This window comes from Globicephala melas, chromosome X, assembly GCF_963455315.2.
Source record: "Globicephala melas chromosome X, mGloMel1.2, whole genome shotgun sequence".
In the NCBI taxonomy this organism is placed as follows: Eukaryota; Metazoa; Chordata; class Mammalia; order Artiodactyla; family Delphinidae; genus Globicephala; species Globicephala melas.
In genome coordinates this window covers 33,320,272-33,342,745 of record NC_083335.1, presented here as the reverse complement: position 1 = coordinate 33,342,745, position 22,474 = coordinate 33,320,272, and the positions used below count along the sequence as shown (strand labels likewise).

At 44.7% G+C, this 22,474-nt stretch overlaps 1 protein-coding gene across 2 annotated transcripts in view; it reads right to left on the bottom strand.

Moving 5' to 3' along the window:
- Nucleotides 1-22,474, bottom strand: part of TRPC5 (transient receptor potential cation channel subfamily C member 5) — a 265,763-nt gene that overhangs the window by 21,990 nt on the left and 221,299 nt on the right. For both annotated transcript variants that reach the window (XM_060292268.1, XM_030835730.2), the window contains one exon: nucleotides 18,473-18,668. In XM_060292268.1, the coding sequence (XP_060148251.1) occupies nucleotides 18,473-18,668 (196 nt within the window). The remainder of the gene's footprint in view (nucleotides 1-18,472; nucleotides 18,669-22,474) is intronic.

The following is a 22,474-nucleotide window of genomic DNA, read 5'->3' as shown; positions in this document are numbered from 1 at the left end:
CACAGAACACAATTCGAATACAGAGGTAGCACCTGAATCCTGAAGACTGGGAAATAACAGCCCACCTGGCAGGACTGGTTAAACAGTGTGAGCTGTAAAGTGATGAATAAGATACTTATTCATTCAGACGTTCTTTCATTCAAACAGTATATATTGACTGCCTGCTGGGCGAGAGGTGTTGGGATTTTAGCAGTGCATAATATGGACAACATTATAATTTGGAATGTGGAAATCTGTTTTCTTTTCAACCCTTGATCTACTTTGAATCGTAAGATTACAGATGTGGTTTTTGTAGTCATAGTTGTCTAAAACTTCACTAAATGTATGATGCCCAAGAGATTTTCATTCATCCATATGGAGCTAGCCTTTCACCTTATATGTTAGACAAATCCGACATTGACTTTTTAAAATGTTCACTGTTTGGTGATGATGCCCTTTCCCACACTCTGCCCTACCCTCTATACCCAGCTATGACTTTTGAACATTCTCCGAGATCATCAGCGCCTGCCTGGGTGCTTTTGTATAAGATATAACCTACACAATCATAGCCTGTGGTTCTTCCTCTTCCAAGTTTCCAAAATTTTCAGGACTTTCGTGCTACCATGATGTGACCTTAATGACACATAGCCTTACATATATGTTCTAATCATGTGTGTGTCCTGCATTGCCTTTGATAATGTCAGCTCCTATAGAGCAGGCGAGAGCTTCTATTTAGCTCCTTTTGCAGTGCCAGTGTAATGTACTGTGACTATAGATCATACCCTCAAATGTTGTTGACTTGCTCAGATCCTGAACACATGGCCACAGCTAGGTCAAGTGAACATGTCTGTTCAATTTCACATTCCTCAGCAAATCCGAGCTCAAGGTTATTTTTCTTGCAATCAAACTACAAGGCCAATTTCCTACCAGCTTTTGATAAATTCTTATGCACTCTCTCAGATCTCCTGCCAGCAACCATCTTGTCCTAGCAAATTGGAAAGCTTTAAAACATAATGCAAAGGAAGAGTGACAGGCAGAGACACAGCAGAGCAGAGCCTTTAAGGAGGAAAGCTACTTCCAGGAGGCTTGGGCCCACTGGCAGGCTGGTTGGAGGTGTATATTGAGGAGGGGGATATTTTGGCATCCTTCCCATTAACTAGTAGCTGCTTAGTTCATCTGGGCATAAGACTAACTCTGTTTCCCTATGATGGGAAAGCAATACGAATTGCCATGACACACACACTCTATGTTGAGGTGAGACAATACATTTCCCTGGCATCTCAACAGAAGTCTGCCTCACTTTGGATTGCTTTCTTCTGTTGGAATTCAGGGCATGCTTCTCAAATGTTGGTGTGCATCAGAATCATATGGGGCATTTGTTAAAAATGCAGATTTCTGGACCTCCCTAGACACATACTGTATTGTGGTTTTGCCTCAGGGCAATTTTAAAAAGATGTAAGCATTTAAAATATATCATCGTTTTTGTAACTCCATTTTTGTTTTCATTCACTTAAACATTAGAAAGGGATCTTCAAAATATTGAAGTGGTCCAGACCTCCCACAACCTCTTGGAGGCCCTGCAGTAGAGAAAGTGCCCTCAGCGAGAATTACCATCCCCCGCCATGCTCTCGCCTCCAACTTAGTGCGCATGTGCAGTGGTCTAGCGCCGAGCCAGTTGCTGTAGTCAGCAACCTGCCTCTCTTCCCCAAGGCTGCTAGGTGGTTAGAATTTCCTGTTTTAATCATTCTGGGGCCTCCTGGGAATTACTTTGATATTGGTTTACCTCGTTTAGAGCCCTGTGGTAACTTCAATCCAAGCACACAAACTCAGCTGCAAAACATAAAGGTCAAAAAGAGAGCCCTCCCTCCAGCTTCAGCTCCCTGCCCATCCATTGCCCCCAACACTTCCTGTACCCTAGTACTGATGGCCCCCAATAGCCCCAGACTGCAAGAGACCCCTCAGTGGATGTTACAAACAGGTCCTCCTTCCTCCTGACGACTTGCAGTCGTCCTTTGAGCCGCCATTATGTCTGCCTCCTGCCCCACCGCGAGGAATAAAACGGCCACTAATCCCTCCCCCAATTATGTTGCTAGGTGGTTGAAACTGCCGCTCTGATCTCTCAAGGACTTGGTGTTACTTTTTTACTGGTTACAAAGTTTCCAGACCCTGTAACAACCTCAGCTCCAGTGCACAAATTCGGGTGCTAAACCTCAGGGCAAAGCTCAGAACCCACACACTAGCTCCACCCAGCCCTTCCATCCTCAGGGTCCCAACTCCCCTCACATTTCATTACTGATACCAACCAGTTCCCCGTCTCCTTGCTTCATGAGCAATCCCAGCTGTTTGCAGACAGAGACCAGAGAGCAGGGAAGGAGCGACAAAAGAGGTTGTATTTGAGCTGGGCCTGGAGAGAGTGGCAGGATTTCTCCAGGCAGAGATGGAGGGAGAAAAACTTTCCCCCGAGAGGCAATAGTAAGAAAAGTCAGAAAGAGTAGAGAGGTTGAGCGTAGTCACTGAAGTCGAATGAACTACTCAAGATTTATTTACATTAGCAGTTCTCAAATTTCAGGGGCTATTAGACTCGCCTGGGGTGCTTGCGAAAATGCAGATGCCTGGGTCTCACCTCAGACCTGCAGAAACTGATGCTGTGGGGATGGGGGGGGCTCGAGAATCTACACTGTTTCACAAGCTTCTTTGGGTGATTTTGACACAGGTGATGGTTAACCATCCTTTCAGAAACACTAATTCTGGGATTCCGCCTGCTGGTCCAGATGTATTCAGCAGGCCAAAGCAATGAAACAGCAGGTCTTCCTCATTCCTACCTGTCCCTGTCTTCCCACGGCCAACCCCTAACATCCCTCTGTCATTGGGACAGTGGGTAGAAGGTATAATTTGTGCACCCCTGAAGATAATGTTGTTAGGCCGCCCAGCAATATGAAAAAAACTGGCTTACTGGGCTACTATGGAGAGATGACAGGGGAAGGAAGGAGGAACAAAGGCAGAAGTAGTAACTGATAGTCTCCCTAGGCATTCTTAACGTGTGCACTGAACAGCCAAAGAGATGACCTTTCAACTAGTGAATGGGAAGGGAGGGGTTGCCTGGTGGTTACTCAGGCTTGGCACTCTCTGGTCTTTCTTTGGGGGGGGATGCTGTGATCATGTTTATTTAACATTCTCTGCAGAATTTATTTTTTTCTTTCTGTTTCAGTCAGATGTAATTGACATACAGCACTGTAGAAATTTAAGGTATACAGCATAATGACTTATATACATCACGATTACCACAATAAGTTTGGTGAACATCCGTCACCTCATATAGATACCTTGCGGTGCAAACTTTTTAGGATCTACTCTCTTAGCAGTTGTCAAATATACCATACGGTGGTGTTAACTACAGTTGTCATTTGTACATTACATCCCCAGGACTTATCTTACAACTGGAAGTTTGTATCTTTTGACCACCTTCATCCAATTCCCCCTCCCCTCCACCCCTTGCCTCTGGTCACCACAAATCCTATCTCTTTTTCTATGAGTTTCTTTTTTTTTCTTTTTTAAGATTCCACATATAAGTGAGATCATGCAGTATTTGTCTTTCTCTGACTTATTTCACTCAGTATAACGTCCTCCAGGCCCATCCATGTTGTCTTTAGCAGGCTGTCTCGTACTGAGGACAATGAAAGTGGCAGAACAAAAGACAACTGCAAATCGATCCAGTGCCTTAGGTCCCTGAGACGCAGAAGGATCTGCTTTCCATCTTCTAAAATGGTCCTGCAAAGTCCTCACAAGTAGTCTGGGTTTTCTTTAGAGACCATTTAGGGTGTGGAACACAGTGTACTCATGAAAACAACACAGGTTATAAACAATAGAGCTTAATTATCTTTCCCACTCTGATTCCAAGGGACGTGGCAGGAAAAGTAGGAAACAAATCAGTGAGGGCACTGGATCCCCGGAATTCCCTCCTCCGCACTCCACCTCTGACCCACTCTGTTGCCTTCAAATAAATCATCGACTTTCTGAGAGTCAGAATGAAATTTGGGCAGTTTTTAATTCATAATTTCTCATGAAATCAACCAATAGGATCACAGTGCTTCTTCAGTCCCTCACTACGTCATCTGTAGTCATGCAGAAGAGTTTCAGCCTTTCTCCTCTTCTTGTCTTCCCTGTCTTACTACAAGGTGGGCTGGGAGTGTGGGGGGAAGAAAAAAAGGCCTCAGGGAGATTGGATGATACAAATTTTAAAATGTGGTTCTCTCCCAGTAGACACCGCCACTCTCCATTGTTATATGAGGAAGGTGGCGCCTCAGTAGAGCACAGTATGGGTAAGTTTTGATTGAGGAATAGGATGAAGAGCGAAGCTGGGAGCAGGATGCCGTAGCCTATGCAAGGTCAGAAGGAACAGCACTGTAGAAGTTCTGGGTAACATAAAAGAAGTATATCCTAGTTCAGACTTGGAAATAAACCATGTTGCTTTCTGTAGGCCTCCACTCTGTCACTGCAAACAAATATTCCTGTGATATCTCAGTGGTTCTCAAAGGAAATAAGCTCTAATTGGACTCCCAGGCCACAGTGAGCTCACGTGGTGAAAGAATTGTCCTCCCTCCCTCCTGACCAGGGGTGCTGGCCGTCATGGGATGGGGACTCTCTAAGTGCTTTCTGGAGCTACTGTCTTCTCTACATGAGTGCCTTTCTGGCCAGTTTCAAACATAATGGACCAGAAAATGAAATGCCAAATGTTCAACCTCTTAGCTTGCCTCTGGGAATGGGACATCAGACAGCTAGTTCTTTATGTTTATCTAGAGCTTTACGCTTTCCCAAGCACTTTAACATACTTTCTCTCATTTGATTCTCACACCCACCTGCGAAGTTGTCAGGACATCGATTATCCAGTGCAGATGTGGCAACTGAGGTCTGGAGAGAGAAATTGCTTCTTGAGGGTCACACATCTAGTTCGTGGTAAAGCAGCTCTAGAATCCAAGTCTTCTGACCCTAGCTTCCACTCAGATCTGCCACTCACTTGGTTCACTTACTATCTATGGGTATAGTGCTCAAACAGGAGCTTCCCTCACAGGATTCAGTGGGCTAACGCCTGGAAAGCTCAAGCTGTCTTTGACATCCTGCTACACCCCCTCCCCCATCAGGAGCTCTAGGGAGCCTGACCTTCTCCGCATCCTCATTCAAATCCCTGTGTCTGTTCCTCACTCTCCTGCCTTGGTCTGGGCTCACCAATACCCCGAAACAAACGCTCCTCGTGCCCTCTCTCACGTCCCCAATTAAATTGCAACTCAACGCTTTCCTCCTCCAAGAGCCTCCCTAGAGTGAAGGAAGGCATGAGGGATTAGGGGAAATTTTTTCCCTTTTATATTTTAATTGCTGTGTTTTTCCTAGATAGGAGAAGAGCGCTGGCTTGTTCTTATCTCTTAGTCCTCAGCTCAAATATCATCTCCTCAAAGAGACCTTCCCTGAGCCACCAATTTAGGGCGGGTGCCTTCGTTACTCTATCTCACAGCGCCCTGTTCTCTTCTCTCATACCAATTGCCACAAATCACCTGAATTGTTTCGCCTATGTTTGCTTATTCTTAGGCTCCCCACTAGAAGAAAATTCCACTGAAATTAGGCATTTTGTCCTTTTCAGTTCTGCAGTCCTAAAGCCTGGCGTGGAGCAGGTGTACAATAGATTTTTGTAGAAGGAATGAATTGGAGAGCCAAAGGCAAATATGAAGTGAAGGGAGCATCAGTAATATTATGTATCGGTTTTCAAGTATATCATCTTATTTCATCTTCACAACAGCCTGCTGAGGTAGGTTCTGTTACTATTTCCATTTGATCAATAAGGCTCACCAGAGTGAAGACATTTGTCTAAGGACACACAGCTAGAAACTGGTGGTCCGCAATTCAAATCTGGATTGAGTTGACTCTAGAACCAAAGCTCTTAAGTGCTCAGGTACACTGTCGCTTGGGGAAGTGCACTGAGTGGGATTTCACAACGAGCAGCATGTTTTCTCCTACATGACAGAAACAGAAACGGAGCCTGACCACGGTTCCGAGATTTTGACAAACAGATCCCTCTGTATACACTTGGCCGGGCCTCTGTCTGCCCCGGTTTCTCTCCTGCTTGTTTCCTTCAGTTTCTCTGCTACAGAAGTGACATTTGCAGTGTTCTTGCTTTCAGCACTGCAGGTCAGACACTGCACAATTCTGGTAGCGCCATTCATAGCAGATGTGGCAGTCCTGAAACCCACTGAACTGCTTGTCACCTTTTCTGGGCGTCTCCAGAAAGGTAAATAGAACCTTTCAGTCAAGCAGGCACAGATTGTTCTGCCTGCCTGCATCTTGCAGTTGGGGAGTGAGGAAGCTTTTCCTTTGGGAGGACAGAGGCAGTCAGATGGTGGTGAGCATGGGGATTTGCTGAGCTCACCCAGCAGTTTTCAGAAATAACGGAGACTAAGCCCATCAGGGCTTCCATTTCTGAGCCTGGGAAGAAGTGAGAGGTGTGTCTTATCACCTGGTTGTGGAAAAATCTACAGGTCTGTCCCCATGTGGGATTATTACTAGTCTCACGTACTCAGATTGGCATAGCATGTGCCGTCTAACTTCCTGCCTCACTGATCGGGAGCTTCCTTTTAACCTCCCAGGCCATACTTCTAGCTTTTAGATTTCTTGTAAATATCACCTCCTGAGGAGTCACTGGGCCTGAGTTCACCCTGACCTAACTCCTTACGCATAGCAGATGCTCAAGTCCTTGTAGAAAGAATGAATTAACGAATGAACAAACTTGCCGTGGAACCCTGGGCAAGTCTCAACCTTTGGAAACCCGTTTCCTCACCTGTAACATGCAGATAGTCGTGCGTACATTCACAGAGTTCTTGTGAGGATCAAACAAGACACTATACGCAAGTGTGCTTAGTAAAGTATAAAGCAAGGTATTAACTATAATTATGAAATCCATCATCTAGGCAGATTTCCTTTCAGTTAGATAATGCCCCTCCCCATTGCCATACAATTTATTCAACTCCAAACACTAAACACTTGCAAAGGATATAAACTCACATTATGTATTTTTTAAAACATGGTTGACAAACTATAGATCAGAGATTTTCCCAAGCTTCTCCCTATCAATTAGTGAAGAAGTATGTGTTGGGTACCTACTATGTGTCCCACATTTTACTAGGCATCAGGCGAATGTAAAGAAAACCTAAAGCAGAGCCCCTGTCTTCACAGAGCTTCGGTCTACAAAGGTAGAAAGAGACATATTTTGAAATAACTAGAGTAGAAGTTGGCAAACCATGGTCGGCCTGCCACTTGGTTTTGGATAGCCTGCGTGCTAGGAATGGTTGTTACATTTTTAAATGGTTGAATAAAAATCAAAAGTTAGAATAATATTCTTTGAGACAGGGACTTCCCTGGTGGCGCAGTGGATAAGAATCCGCCTGCCAATGCAGGGGACATGGGTTTCATCCCTGGTCCAGAAAGATCCCACATGCTGTGGAGCAATGAAGCCCGTGCGCCACAACTACTGAGCCTGCGCTCTAGAGCCCGCACCACAACTACTGAGCCCACTTGCCGCAACTAGAGAATGCCCACGTGTGCAGCAACGAAGACCCAACGCAGCCAAAACTAAAATTAAATCTTTAAAAAAAAATTTTTTGAGACAAAAATTATATGAATTTCCAATTTCAGGGCCCATAAATAAAGTTTTATTGGCACAGAGCCATGCCCACTTTTTAATGTATTTTCTATGGCTTCTTCTGCATTTTAAGAACAGCATTGGTTAGTGGTGACAGTGGTCTTACAGTTCACAAGGCCTAAAATATTCACTATCTGCCCCTTTAGAGAAAAAAAGGTCAACCCCTAAGCTAGAGGACAATAAGCTTAGGTTTGGTCAGCTTGTCAGTTGCTCTATTTTCACACTTTAAAATGTTCTGGGAAGTCATATGCATTAAAGATTCATTAATTTTGGGAATTCCCTGGCGGTCCAGTGGTTAGGACTCTGCACTTCCACTGCCGGGGGCCCGGGTTTGATCCCTGGTCGGGGAACTAAGATCCCACAAGCCGTGTGGCATGGCCAAAAATAAAGAAAAGAATTAGAAAAAAATCATTACTTTGTTCATTTATTCAATAGATATTAAGTGAGAGCCTACTATGTGTCAGACCATGTATCCTGGTTAAGACTGGAGGGACTCCAGTATAAAGTATCTCTGCATTAGTATCAAGAGAAAAACACTGTGGCATAACCTCCTAGAAGATTCATCAGGTGATGGAAACTTCTCTGTGCTTCCGGAAGTCTGGAGGGCTAGGCCAATGGGAACTCTGATGGAGTCAGTGAGAGGATTCTAATTCCAGTCATTCAAGACTTCTTTAATAATTGGCGCTGATTTTCTAATGAATGAGAAGGCCTATCGTACTTTCCTTTCACTCTGGGTGATTCCCAATATGCCACATTTATTAAGAGCAGCTTTGAGATAAATATATTTCTCATCGAGACTTTGTGATTAGTTCACAGTTTTATAGGCCCAGGTACTTCTAAAAGTTCAAACAGGGGAAATTGGGAAAGAGAACAGAGGAAAAAGCAAGATAATCCTATGATGGAAGAAAGGAGAATAAGAAAGAGAAATATAATTACCTCCCCTCACCCCCATTTCTACTCTTAGATCGCTTCTATGTTCCTCTTTTAAACAAAGGCAGATTTACCTTGACAGCTGACATAATGTAATTTGGCTGTCAGATCTCAAGTAAAAAGCAGAGTATTGCAGTAGGTCGTAACCTCCGAGGCTCCTCTGGGGTATTTTGGCTTCTGTGTTGTAGCTAAAGGCCACCTCCTGGCCCAGGCTGTCTCTCACGCTGAACCGGGCTACAACACAGGGCTCTGGTGACCACAGCAAGAGAGAGACCTAATTAATATTAATCACTCAGATCTCATGTTTAGTTTCTAAACCTCAAGCTGCTCAGAAATTAAAGAACATTTGTATCAGATAGCTTTCCAGTCAATTGATTCTTGGTGCCCAGAACAAGGATCAAGGCAGAAGCCAAGAAGAACACATTCCTCAACCATGGCCTTTGGGCCACGGACATTTGACTTTTCCACCAATATTATTTGTAGCCTATGAAGAGAACATTCAGAGACCAATCCATAGGAAGGCCAGGTCTTCTCAGCTTGTTTCCATGTTGTCCATCCATAGTTGTTATTTTATGTAGTGGTTGAAGGCACCTTTGGCTTGGGGACTGTTGCACAGACCTGATCCTTTGCAAAATTGTGATGATGGTGACATTTTCCTCCAGTGCCTCCAATCTCTTTCTCTTATTGGTGTCCTATCTCCAGTCTTCTTCAGGTACATTTTCCTCACTCGCTTGGCTCCCCGTGAAAACCTGATCTCAGTAAGGGATTGAACTCACCCTGAGTCATAAGTCACCTACTAACAACTTAAAACATATTTGCATTATAACTGGGGACAAGGTCCTAAGGTGAGGGATTTCAGCAGGACAGTGGGAGGATGTCTATGAGTCCTCTGAGATTTATGCTAAATTGTATGCATGTTTTGCTTCATCAGATTATCAAAGCAATCCATGACCTGAAAAAGGTAAAGTGCCGTCTTAAAGTAAAGAATTGAAATGCAAATAGTGAAACTTGAAACTGCAGTTCCATGACTGTCAACCCCATGAGAACAGGGACCACATCTTTCTTGCTCCCCTGTTACCTACTGTATCCCCAGTGCCAAGAACGTAGTAGAGTACATGGTAGTCTCTCAATAATCATTTGTTAAATTCGTTCATTTATCCATCCAAGAGATAGTTACTGTTAAGTGAATGGATGAAGGAGTAAAGGAATCAGCTGGCAGAAGAGCAGAGGTATTCTTTGGACATTAGACCCTACCCATCACTTACATAGTTGGTCCTGTTTCTGTTTGAGTTACCCAAGATAGAGTCTCCATGACAACTACTGATGTTCCTGATGAAGATCCAGGACAGGTGAGTCTGGGATGCAGAGAAGCAGCCCAGGCATCTGCCCTGTTTGGTTGTCCTTTAGCACAGGGAAAGAAAACCCACTTCCCTTCACTTGTCCTCTTCCCGTTTCCACTTGCATCTTTGTCGGGCACCAAAATCATTACCAGGCAGCAGCAGGCAGGCATCCAGGGCTCAGCAGAGACCTGCCAAAGTATAACCCTCACTATTCTGAGGCAGAGTGCTCTCATCCCCAGCAGATGCGGGCTCTCAGACAGCTTGCTGACAAAACCACGAGTGGGTGTTGATGAGAATCAACAGGAATCCATTTCTGTGTTAGACCACCAGGGGGAGGGCCAGGCCCAGGCAGGGCTGGAAGTCTGAAAAGTCAGCCTTTGGCGCCCCCTGCAGCGTTTGCGGAGAGAATGCTCCTCTCTCCTCCCCTGAAGCTGGAGGGTGGATAGTCAATCCATTTGCTGGTGTGGATAGAATTTCAAGTGAGGCTTTCAAGCATCCAAGAGCTGTCTGGGAAGGAACAGAGCTGAGAGGGCCCAAGGCAGGATGTGTAAGTTGAACGAGGAGTTCTTGTCATGCCAATAAGCTTTGTAGCTCTGAACTTTTTACCCTCTGTGGGTGTGATGATTTCAGGTGGGTTGTCTGTTCATTTGGGGAGGCTGGGGGTATTAGGGACAGAACTAAGAAGAAACCAGAAGTTTGAAGTCTGGTGGGCAAAAAAAAAAAAGGAAAGAAAAGGAGACCTAGTGTGTGTGTGTGTGTGTGTGTGTGTGTGTGTGTGTGTGTGTGTGTCTGTGTTGGGGGCTGGGGGGCAGGAAATCTCAGCTGAGGAAAACAGAATAAGTCACTTAGTCTCCAGAAACAAGGAGAAGTCTCCTTAGAGGATCCCTCTGGTTAGAAGACAGGGGAGAGTTTGTGAGTCAGTGAACCAAGTAGAAGGGTGAAGCTGGGGGGAGTCTGAGGTTGTGTGGAAGGCTTGCACCAGGGCCTGAGGGGTTGGGATGCAGGCAGGAAAGGAGGAGGTATGGTTTCATTATTACTTTGGATCAGACAGACCTGCTGGGGCCCTTATGAAGAGTGTGCCCTTGGGCCAGTCACTTTGACCTCTGTGCCTCAGTTTCCTCACCTATAAAATTGAATTGTTAATAGTACCTACCTCAGGTAGTTGTAAGGATTTAATGAGAAAATATTCATGAAAAGTGCTTTGTATCGTGTCTGGCACATTATAAGTGCTCAATAAATGGTAGTTATTATTTTTTTTAACATCTTTATTGGAGTATAATTGCTTTACAATGGTGTGTTAGTTTCTGCTGTATAACAAAGTGAATCAGCTATATGTATACATATATCCCCATATCCCTTCCCTCTTGCATCTCCCTCCCTCCCACCCTCCCTATCCCACCCCTCTAGGTGGTCACAAAGCACCGAGCTGATCTCCCCGTGCTATGCGGCTGTTTCCCACTAGCTATCGATTTTACATTTGGTAGTGTATATATGTCCATGCCACTCTCTCACTTCAGCCCAGCTCACCCTTCCCCTTCCCCATGCCCTCAAGTCCATTCTCTATGTCTGCATCTTTATTCCTGTCCTGCTTCTAGGTTCTTCAGAACCATTTTTATAGTAGTTATAATGATATGAGATAGAAGGTACCTGGGATTTAATAAAGGCTTGTATCTATGCCAGATATTCACTGTATTCTTGTTACTGATTTTTCTAAGCCTTAGGAAACTGAGAAAGACCTCAGCTTGGGACTAGAGGTAGAGGCAAGGGGCTTGTCCAGGTAAGGTCTGGGTAAGGTAAGGCAGTCAACCCGGGGTGCTGTGCTAAGCCAGGTAGACAGCAGCATGAGGGCTCAGCATGGGGATGTGGGAAGCCACAAAAGCAGATCCCATCTTTAAAAATTATTTTTCTAAAGGCAGGCTCTAAACTTCATCATCCAGCTCCTAGAGATGTAACTCTGCTTCATGCTTCTCCTCCTTGCTGGGACATGTTTCCTGTTGGCACAGGAAAGACTTCCTTCCCATCTGAAGATATTTTCATGCGGAATCAAAGAATCGGAGGTAGAAAGGAGCGAGGCCAGCTCCTACACTCTTACTGCCCCCCCATAAACGCCAGGCCAATCCTTGCTGGTGTGCAAGCTATTTCCCTGCCAGAAATGAGATCCGAAAGCCAGCCTCACTTTTCTGTCTTTCCAGATTTGACCTCAAGGCTCAGCTCAATGTGTAATTTCTAAATCAACCTCACAACAACGCAATCAGATAGGTACTGCTTGGGGGGTAGCCAGAAAAACAGAAATCACTTTAAACCTTTCAAACATGGAGATTTAATACAGAGGGTAGTCACAGGTGATGGAAGAGCTGAGAAACCAAGAAGAGGGCAGTGAGGCAACTCAGAGATTAGCAGCAACAGGAAGCCCCTTTTATCCCTGGAGTTGGAGGGACGACTGGAAGACGTGGTGAGTGGTGTTTCCAGAGCTTGTAGACTGGGGCTATCTGGTGGGAGCTCGAGCCAAGATGGGGCTGCCCTGCAGAAGCTGGGGCCAAGGAGGGGTGGGATGCCTGGTGGTAGCTGGAGGTGAGCCACGTAGGAAACACAGCTGCTGCTGGAGTTGCCACAAAAAGTGAGGTTGGCGATGGGGAAGAAATATCCTAGCTTCTCTCTTCTTCATACCTTCTGGTTGGTCAAACCCACACAGAAACAAATGGCAAGGGACTGCGGGGAATGTAGTTCCCTGATACAGAGCAGAGCAGGAAATGAACAGGGAATGGATCTGAGAGTAAGCAGCAGATGAAAAGCCTAATTATCCATCCCCATTTTACAGAGGAGTCAAATGAGGCAGAAAGAGGTTAAGTTGCCCCAAACTACACTAAGTGGCAGTCCAGGTTTCAAATCCAGGCAGTCTGACTACTCCTGAGCCCATGCTGTCTGTAATCACTACTATTATATACTCACGGTAAGAGCACTATTGTTATTTTACTCAAGGCAGACTCTTCCCTCTAGATTTAAAGCTCCCTGAAGGCATCTACTGTGTCTTTACCTTTATATCATTTATAGCACCTAGGTTTTGTGGATTTTTCCGAACCTACCAGAAAATGTAGATTTTTGACTGAAATGGGATTATCAGCAGGTTTTCATAGGTTCCCCATAATCTGGGGTGAGTGGAGGGGACTATGAAAATGTCCTCTGCCATTCTGAATGTTCGTTTTCTTGTTAGTGAAATGTAGCAATTTCTGATCAGATTCCAGACAATGGTTTGGCAACAGGGAAAAGTCTAAGCGGCAATGAGAAAAATCGGTATCTAGATTGCTTGAGGGCATCCCAAAGGGAAGAGACAGTTATTAAAATTTGAAATGGCTTGGCTCCAATGTCATAAAATTTCTACAACTTGAATTGAGCAGCTCCTTCACTTGGGAAGAGGATATACTATCCCTTAGATGACTTAGCCGGCAGTGTTTATGTTTTATTCTGTTTTATTAAGCAACAGGTCTTGGGTACTAAGAGTACTCAGTTATGTTGGAAGAAGTGTCAGTGATTCCTATCTAAATGAAATCTACAGGCACAGGAACTGGTAGGACAAGGTGATCGGACAGTTCAGAATGGTGGTATAACTGGGGCAGGAAAGAAGATGTGTTAGAGACCTTGTAGTGAAAGTGCATTTCCAGTGCATCTTGGCCTCAAGGTAAGTGTCAATGTGATAGGATAGTGGTTCTGTGCATGGGCCTTGGTGTTAGACTACCTCAGTTCAAATCTAGGCTCTACCACTCTCCAGCATATGGCTTTACCAGTATACTGGGGAACCATACATATTGTAATACAGTCCACTACTCTGGGTTTTCTCCTACCTCTCTGGTTGTTCTTTCTCAGTTTCTTTGCGTGATCAATTCTGTCTTTCCAACCTCTAAACATTGGAGTACCCTGGGCCTCATTTTTGGATGTCTTTTCTATGCACAGTCACTCCTGTTGTGATCTCTCCAAGTCCCATGGTTTTAAATACTGTGCACATACTGCGACTCCCAAATCTCTGTCTCCAGCCTCTCTGCTGGACCTGTAAACCACTGCCTACCCAACATCTCCACTCAGATGTCTAATAGGCATTTCTCACTCTACGTGTCTAAAACCCAACTCTGGATCTCTGCCCCCTCCCAAGCCTGTTCCTTTCCCACTCTTCCCCAACTCAGTAAGGGATGAATCCACCCTTGCAGTTACTCAAGGCCCCAAATCATGGTGCCATCCTTGACTCCTCTCTTTTGTTCACACCCCACATCTCCATCAGCAAACTGGATCTAGTTTTGAAATACATCTAGAACCTGACCATTTCTCATTGTGTCCTTCATGACCACCCTTGTCTAAGCCACCAACAGGTCTTGTCTGGGTCAATGTAATGGTCTCATAATTTGTCTCTGTCCCAGTACCATTCCATCTTTTTTCAATCAGCCACAACAATCTTATTAAAATGCCAGTTAGATCATGTACCTCCTCTGCTTAAAACCCACAGCTCCCCATTTCACTCAGAGAAGAAGCCAAAGTCTTCACAAAGGTCTATCCGGCCCTACATGATCTGTCCCTCACCCCCATTACCTCTCTGACCTCATCTCTTACTTCTCTCCCCTTTGCGTACTCCACTTCAGTCACACTGGCCTTCCCAAGACTGAAATCAAGGTGTCAGCATAACTCAGCTGTTATCTAGAGACTCCGGAGAAGAATCTGTTTCAAGTTCATTTATGTTGTTGGCAGAATTCATTTCCTTGTGGTAGTAGGACTGAGGTCCCCACTTCCATGCAGGCTGTCAGCTGGGGGCCATTCTCAACTCCTAGAGGCTGCCCATATTTTTTTTACCACATGACTCCATCTTCAAGCCAGCAATGACACATCAAATCCTCCATGTGCTTCAAATCTCTGACGTTCTCTTCTGCTACCAGCTGGAGAAAACTCCGCTTTTAAAAGACTTGTGTGATCAGATGAGGCCCACCTGGATAATTTCCCTGAGTAGTAACCTTAATTATATCTGCAAAACCCCTTTTGCCGTGTAATGCAACGTAATCACAAGTGTGCTATCTCATCATATTCACAGTCCTAATGATTAGGGCGGGAAATCTTGGGGGAGCATTTTAGCACTGTACCCGCCACAGTAATAGTCAGACTGAGAAACTGACCAATCAGAATGTACGCCAACAATAGCACTGGAGCAGGGGCGTGGATAATACCTGCTGCTCCAGGTGTTACACTTTACTTGCTGGATTGTGAGGTGACCTGGAGGTGTCCCAGAGGCAACAGCCGGAGTGGCAGCTATTTACCAACTGGTATGAATATATTTTTTATTTATTTATTTTTTTGCGGTACGCGGGCCTCTCACTGTCGTGGCCTCTCCCGTTGCGGAGCACAGGCTCCGGACGCGCAGGCTCAGCGGCCATGGCTCACGGGCCCAGCCGCTCCGCGGCATGTGGGGTCTTCCCGGACCGGGGCACGAACCCGTGTCCCCTGCATCGGCAGGCGGACTCTCAACCACTGCGCCACCAGGGGAGCCCCAAGTATGAAAATATTTTAACCACCAGGGACTGTAATAGTGCATAGCAGTTGTTTATCTAGTTACAAATCATGGTGTAGCGTGTGAAGTGCTGCCTTCTTCTCTGAGCTTTGAGAGTCTGAGGTTGGTCCTGGATGACTAGGGGAAGGCGGGGAGACCACCTGCCCTCCTTGGCACTTCCATGGTGTGCAGTGGCCCCTTCCAGCCTTGCCTGCTGTTTTTGCGGCGCCAGGTGTTTTTCTGAAGAATGTCTTCATTTGCATGGTTGTCTTACGCAGTGGGAGAGTCCATCCATCATCTGAGCCTCCAAATGCCGCCACCTCAAGGGAGACAACCAGTCCTACATATGTGGCCTCTCCCCAAGCCATCCAGCAGATGCGGCTTAGTGAGGCAAGCGCCGTTTACTTGCTCTCAGCATTAGCGTGAACACTTCACAGCAGCCAAAGAAACCGAGGGTTCTTATTAACTTGCTTAGTGAAGCTTGACCACAGATCATCATGACCCTCATGTTTTCTGAGGACCGATCTCAGGCAACAGAGATGCCCTTTGTGGATGAGTTGGGGTAGGAAGAGGGCCTGAGTTAAATGACTTTTCTGGGACTGGTCTGTTTCTCCCACCTAATATTTATATATGGGTGAATTTGATTAAAATGGTATCAAGGGCAGCTTCACGTGATGGAACTGGGAGCATACACATCAGGAACGACAGAGACAAGGTGGATGTGTTGAAAGAAGTGTCACAGAGGGAAATAAGCAGCTTGAGGGAGATGTAAAGGGTAAAGGGAGGAGAGTAAATCACTGCTAATTGCAAACAACACTAATAATAATATACAATATGGCCAGCTTCACCTGCTGATGCTGGCGGGGACCACAGAGCACAGGTGAACAGATTCACAGTGAAGCCTGTCAGTAACTGAGTCTCTGCTTAGACTGAGTCAGCCTGTGGTACCTTTTGAAGTAGGAGAGATTTTTGTCTTCAGTGGCTTCCCTTCCTGTAACCTTTCCCTCATACCTGGGCCTTTCTAAAAACTGCATTAATACTGAAGTGGAGATGTTGCAAGTGGAATCAAATCTACTTGCTGGTCTTTGCCATGTAAGCAGAACCAGATATTTTTGGAATCAGGTTGCCCAATATCAGGATCCCACTGGATCCGATTCCAAATGGTAAAGACACATTAACAGAGGATCCCAAAGCAGCGGGTAGTATTCAGGATGGTTGGTCATGACTCTAGATGTGTGATGTGCTATAGACCCTATTAAGGTCATGTCTCTGCAAACCCCACCCCCTAGCTCTCTCTCAAGCTGAGGTGTTTTCTTCAGGTGCAACAGTAGGTAGCATGCAAACACAACTTATTAACAGCAAGTGAGAGAGCTGGAGTTGAAGATTTCTACCCTTCCTAGCAAAATGTCACTGAGCTCAGTAGGAGACGCTACAGCCCTATCTCCCTTTTCCTCTGCCATTAGGAACAGTCAGCTGCAAGACAACCAGGGAGAAAATGGCAAATGCCTCAGCATGAATATTGCCATCTTCGGTAGGAGTAGGGCGTTTGGCTGGTAGGCATAGTGGTGGAAATATAAGCCCCTGAAATTCTATGCCTTTCCCCCTTATAAAGACAGGCTAGGAGTGAGCATAGAGTGTTTCAGAGTTGTTGGCCTAGTTGGGTTTGAAGGAGAGAGAGAGAGAAAGAAATTGAACTATATTCCATTTCAAAAGCAACAGATAGATAGAATTTCAACCTAGAAGGGACCTTGAGAGCCTATCCTATTCATCTGTAGACACTCAGACTCATAGGATATCAGAGCTGGCAAGGATATTAAAGACCATCGAGTCAGACACACAAATGACCAACAGGTACATGTAAATCAAAATTACAATGAGATATCACCTCATACCTGTTAGAATGCCTATTATAAAAACGATAAAAGATAAGTTGTGGTGAGGGTATGGAGAAAAGGGAAGCCTGGTGCACTGTTGGTGGGAATGAAAACTGGTGCAGCCACTATGGAAAACAGCATGGAGGTTCCTTAAAAAATTAAAAGTAGAGCTGCCATATGGCCCAGAAATTGCACTTCTGGGTATTTATCTGAAGGAAATGAAATCACTGTCTTGAACAGATATCTGCACCACCATATTCAGTGCAGTATTATTCACAATAGACAAGACATGCAAACAACCTAAGTATCCATCGATGGATGGATAAAGAAAGTATGGGTAAGGAAAATATGGTATATATATACACGTACACAACTAAAGATACAAATTCACTGATACCCAAGTAAGCAGGACCTCAGATAGCCAGAACTTCTTTGCTAATACTCCATTTCTAGAAATGATAGTTAGATCATAAGAAAATAAGCTAAGTTTAGATGTTCATTTTGACATCAAAAACCAGGACAGAGCTTGGACTGATCCCATATCCTATACCTTCGCCATTTCTAGTTTAGAGTAATAAACGCTACTGATCTAAACGATAACATGGTGGTCAAAGATTCAGCGATAGACTCTACTTAAGAGCATGCCACAGTGGACTGCAGTTACTCATACATGGTTGATAAAAAAAAAAAAGCCACTCTCTGAGAAGGTTGTCCTTGGCAATGGACTGCTCAGTTTTGGGAGGGAGATGTCTGCAGTGAAGATGGAGATAAAGCCCTCCCACCTAGAGAACTGGATCAGCTCAATCAACCCTGGAGATTAGTGAGGGGATATGTTGTAGCCAAACTGCTCATACCTCCTGAGCTCTTCTTACTAAGGCAAGAAAATGGATTCAGAGATTTAAACATAATTTTAACAGGTAACCAAAAAGTCTTATTAACTAGAACATCTTCTAGACTACTGCGATCCAATGGACTGAGTCCAAACTGAGTTACCTTGGAAAGATAATTCAATCTAATAGCTAGAAAAGCTAATGTAAAATAACTAAGGCAGACAGACTATATCATTGGGTTTCCAATGGGCTCCAGGCCACTGTCACCACTCCTGAAACCAAGGTAACCGCCCTTATAGAGCAAAGCTACTCACGGCAATAAGCTGGTAGGAGTTGTTCATCATGGCGATCAGCATGTTCAGCAGCACTACCAGGGAGATGACATTGTACGTCCCAAACATGGTCGCTCCCACAAACTCTGTGAACTCGTGTCTGGCTTTTACATTGGTAACATAGAGATTCAAAAGGCCGAATACAGACCAGAAGAGTGACTGAAGGGTTTCAAAGAGCCTAAAAGAGATCAAAGAATAGGTTAGTTAATTCTCTAGGAGGAGCAAGAAAAGAGCAAAAACATGAGGTGATTTGCTTAATTAATAAGGAGGCTGCCTGATTTGCATCCCAACAGGTAGACTCATGATCTCACGTATTTTGGTCTCTTCCCCAACACGAACCAGCCAGGTCAGTTTGTTTGTTCCCACTTCTATGTCTTATGCTTTGCCTTTCCACCTGGAATACCATCTTCCTCTTCTCAATCTATGCAGAGCCTATAATTTTCCAAGATTTATTTCAAGGGCTACTTCCTACACCAAACTTTCTCCTTCATCTTCAGACCATGTGTTTTACCACCTTTCTAATTACATAGAGGCAGTAAGTGCAGTGGCTAAGAATATGGTGCTTGGATTAGATTGCCCTAGGTTAAAAACTCAGCTCTGACACTTGCCAGCTGAGTGAACATGAGCAACTTAAACCATTTCTGATACTTCTTTTGTGGTTCCCACAGGGCCCAGAATGGAGCTAAGCTCAATGGAGGAGCTTAAGGATTCTTGAATGAACATTTATATGAATTATTTTTAATGATATATTAACTAACAATTATTGAGGACTTACTATATAAGCATACTAGGCACTTTACATACATTAACATTATGATCCTTATAAAAACTTTATTGTTACTGCTGTGGAAACAGAGGTTCAGAGATTGAATAACTTGCCCAAGGTCACCCATTTATATGATTTATATGTGCTGAGCCGGAATTCAAATCCAGGTTCTTCTGACCTCCCCAAACCACTGCATTATTCTACATTAGGTGGCTTCACAAATTATGGTTTCCTCTCAGAGTCTCCACATCCAAATATGTAACTTTTGCAATGATATGTTTTGGGGGTCCAGGGTTTCTTTTGCATCATATTCAGAAATCTGTGCATACGGCAATACAGTGCAGCCAGCTCCTGGGTGGCACAAACGAACCTTTTCCCAAGCACACGGAAGAGGCATAGAAGTTAAGAAATGCTACTTTAAGAATAGATGTAGGGGGCTTCCCTGGTGGCGCAGTGGTTGGGAGTCTGCCTGCCGATGCAGGGGACGCGGGTTCATACCCCGGTCCGGGAAGATCCCGCGTGCCGCGGAGCGGCTGGGCCCGTGAGCCATGGCCGCTGGGCCTGTGCGTCCGGAGCCTGTGCTGCGCAACGGGAGAGGCCACAAAAGTGAGAGGCCCGTGTACCAAAAAAAAAAAAAAAAAAGAATAGATGTAACTTTTCAATTGCTCAAAATGTGTTGTTTTTATAGCCCAATATAGTTTGAGAGGCTGAGGGATTGGTTCTTGGGTTCATTTCAGGGGTATGTATGGACAGTGTTTTAAAGATTTCCTCTGTCTGGGAGTGGTCTTACCCCTGATCTCTGCATGGCTGTCTCCTTATCATCATTAAGGTCTCAGTTCAAATGTCACTCCCTCAGACAGGGTCCCCAGGGTCACTCTACCTAAAGTGGCTTCACTGGTTATTCTCTATCCTGTTGTCTTGTTTCAGTTTTTTGGTAGCACTTAAAACTCTAAAATTATATTATTTAGTAAATTTTTGTTTAAATGTTGATTTTCTGTTCATCCCCACTAGAATGTAAGCTCTATGAGGAAAGAGACAGACATACAGCTACTATGTACCTGGCACGTAATAGGCACTCAATAATATTCGTTGAATAAATGAATGAAGACATATTACTATTACAGCTATCACTGGATTAAGGTCTAGAAGATTCCAAACCCATTGACAATTGCACATTCAGTAGGCTGCACAGTGAGTGTTAGTTCATTTTGATGAAGGTTGTGCTCTGCAGTGGCCTAATTCTCAGGGGGCCTCCTTCGGGGCTGCCTGGGCAACGTGCACATGGCCCTTTTCAACCTGTTAAATGGCTCTTCTCTAATCATTGTGGATAGCTTCCACTGTCTTTTCAGTATCACATTACTTGAGAGCTAGCCAAGAAGGAAGAAATCTGTTTTTTGTTTGATGAAAGTAAGCGCCAGATGGTGAAACATTTGAGAATCAACAGTAAGATGAGAGTCTGGACTTCAAGGGCCAGGGAACAAGAACCAGAATATGGCAAGTCAGACCTATCACAGGATCTGAATTTCCAGGAGATTCTACAAGTCAGGGCCAGGCAATACAATGCATCCCAGATACAGGCAGAGTTTCAAAAATGGGGCAGATATAGGGTTCAAGAGTCTGGTTCTGTTAGGAAGGCCTATCTAGGACCTGGCCGTGTCCGTTTGATGTCAGGGCAGGCAGGAGGCCGGCAACGGCACAAGAAGCTAGCCCAGCAGCTGGATAAACAAAAGCCAGGGAATATGTCGTTCAGAAAAACTGAAAGCAGATGCAGCAAGTAGGAATGACACTGAAGAACCAGAGTCGCTGGAAGTTGAGTGGCCCTGAATATAGAAAGCATTCATTAGGTGTTTCTTGACTGCATGACAGACAACAAGGCCACAAGCCAGGGCAAGTATGTCATCAATATGTTGGCAGGGTCTTACTTCATCAGTTGCTTCTCCAGAATGGATGAAGTTACATTCCTTCACCCCCAGCCCCGTAACAATGAAGATTGCAGTGGTTAACGCTTGAGTGTAGAGTTTAATGCTAGCCATTCCAATGACTGATACAAAGATTCCTAAAAGTGAAAGTCCGGGCATTTAAAATCTGCCCTAAACTGTGGTGATATTCTAGTTAGGGAGACCCTACAGGTATAACTGTACAAGAGATAAGAAAAGGGGTAAAGATTGTTCCTCAGTTTTGGCGGTTGATAGTGAGAATGCCCTTGACATGAGGCACAAAATGTCACAACATAGTCTGGCCATTAGGAGAATCTGGTTTATTGAAAGGCATGACCGGATAAAATGAGTGATTGACATTTGGGGTAGATAAGCACATCTGATGAAACATCTATAGGAAGCTCTGTCTTCTAGGCTTCTAGACTCAGTTGAATTCACAGGGAAAGGGCCATTACCTAGGGGTACTTGGTGGTCGGGTCCATAATACAATTATCACAGGGATAGAAAGACTTGTTGACCTAAATGCAGACCCTAATGCCAAAGGAATATTATTTTGATTTTAAAGGAGATGACCTGAGAGAAAACAATCAGTCCATTTTTATTTAGCAGAGAGTCAGCAAACATGGAACTTGCTAGCTCAACAAGGGGCACAAAGTGAAGATACAAAGATTCAAGAAGACTTGATATTAACTGTTGGGAAGACAAATCCATACCATCTGGTTAAGGGGGATTTGTGCATGTTGGGAGCCATCCATAAATAGATCACAAAGCTAAGAGCTGCTCAGTAGAATAGAGATGGGAACTGTAGTTCTCATGTCCCTTGCAGAAAGTCTTGTCTTTGAGATGAGGACTTAATCTTTCAAAAGGTAGCAGGAGGGACTTCCCTGGTGGTGCAGTGGTTAAGAATCCGCCTGCCAATGCAGGGGACACGGGTTCGAGCCCTGGTCCGGGAAGATCCCACAAGCCGCAAAGCAAATAAGCCCATGTGCCACAACTACTGAGCCTGCGCTCTAGAGCCCACGAGCCACAACTACTGAAGCCAGCATGCCTAGAGCCCGTGCTCTGCAACAAGAGAAGCCACTGCAATGAGAAGCCCGCGCACCACAACGAAGAGTAGACCCCGCTCACCGCAACTAGAGAAAGCCAGCACGCAGCAATGAAGACCCAATGCAGCCAAAACTAAAATAAACAAATAAATATTAAAAAAAAGAAAAAAAGAAAAAAAGGTAGCAGGAGTATGGAGAAGATTTACCCCTCTGGACTTCATTCTGACCAGTGAAG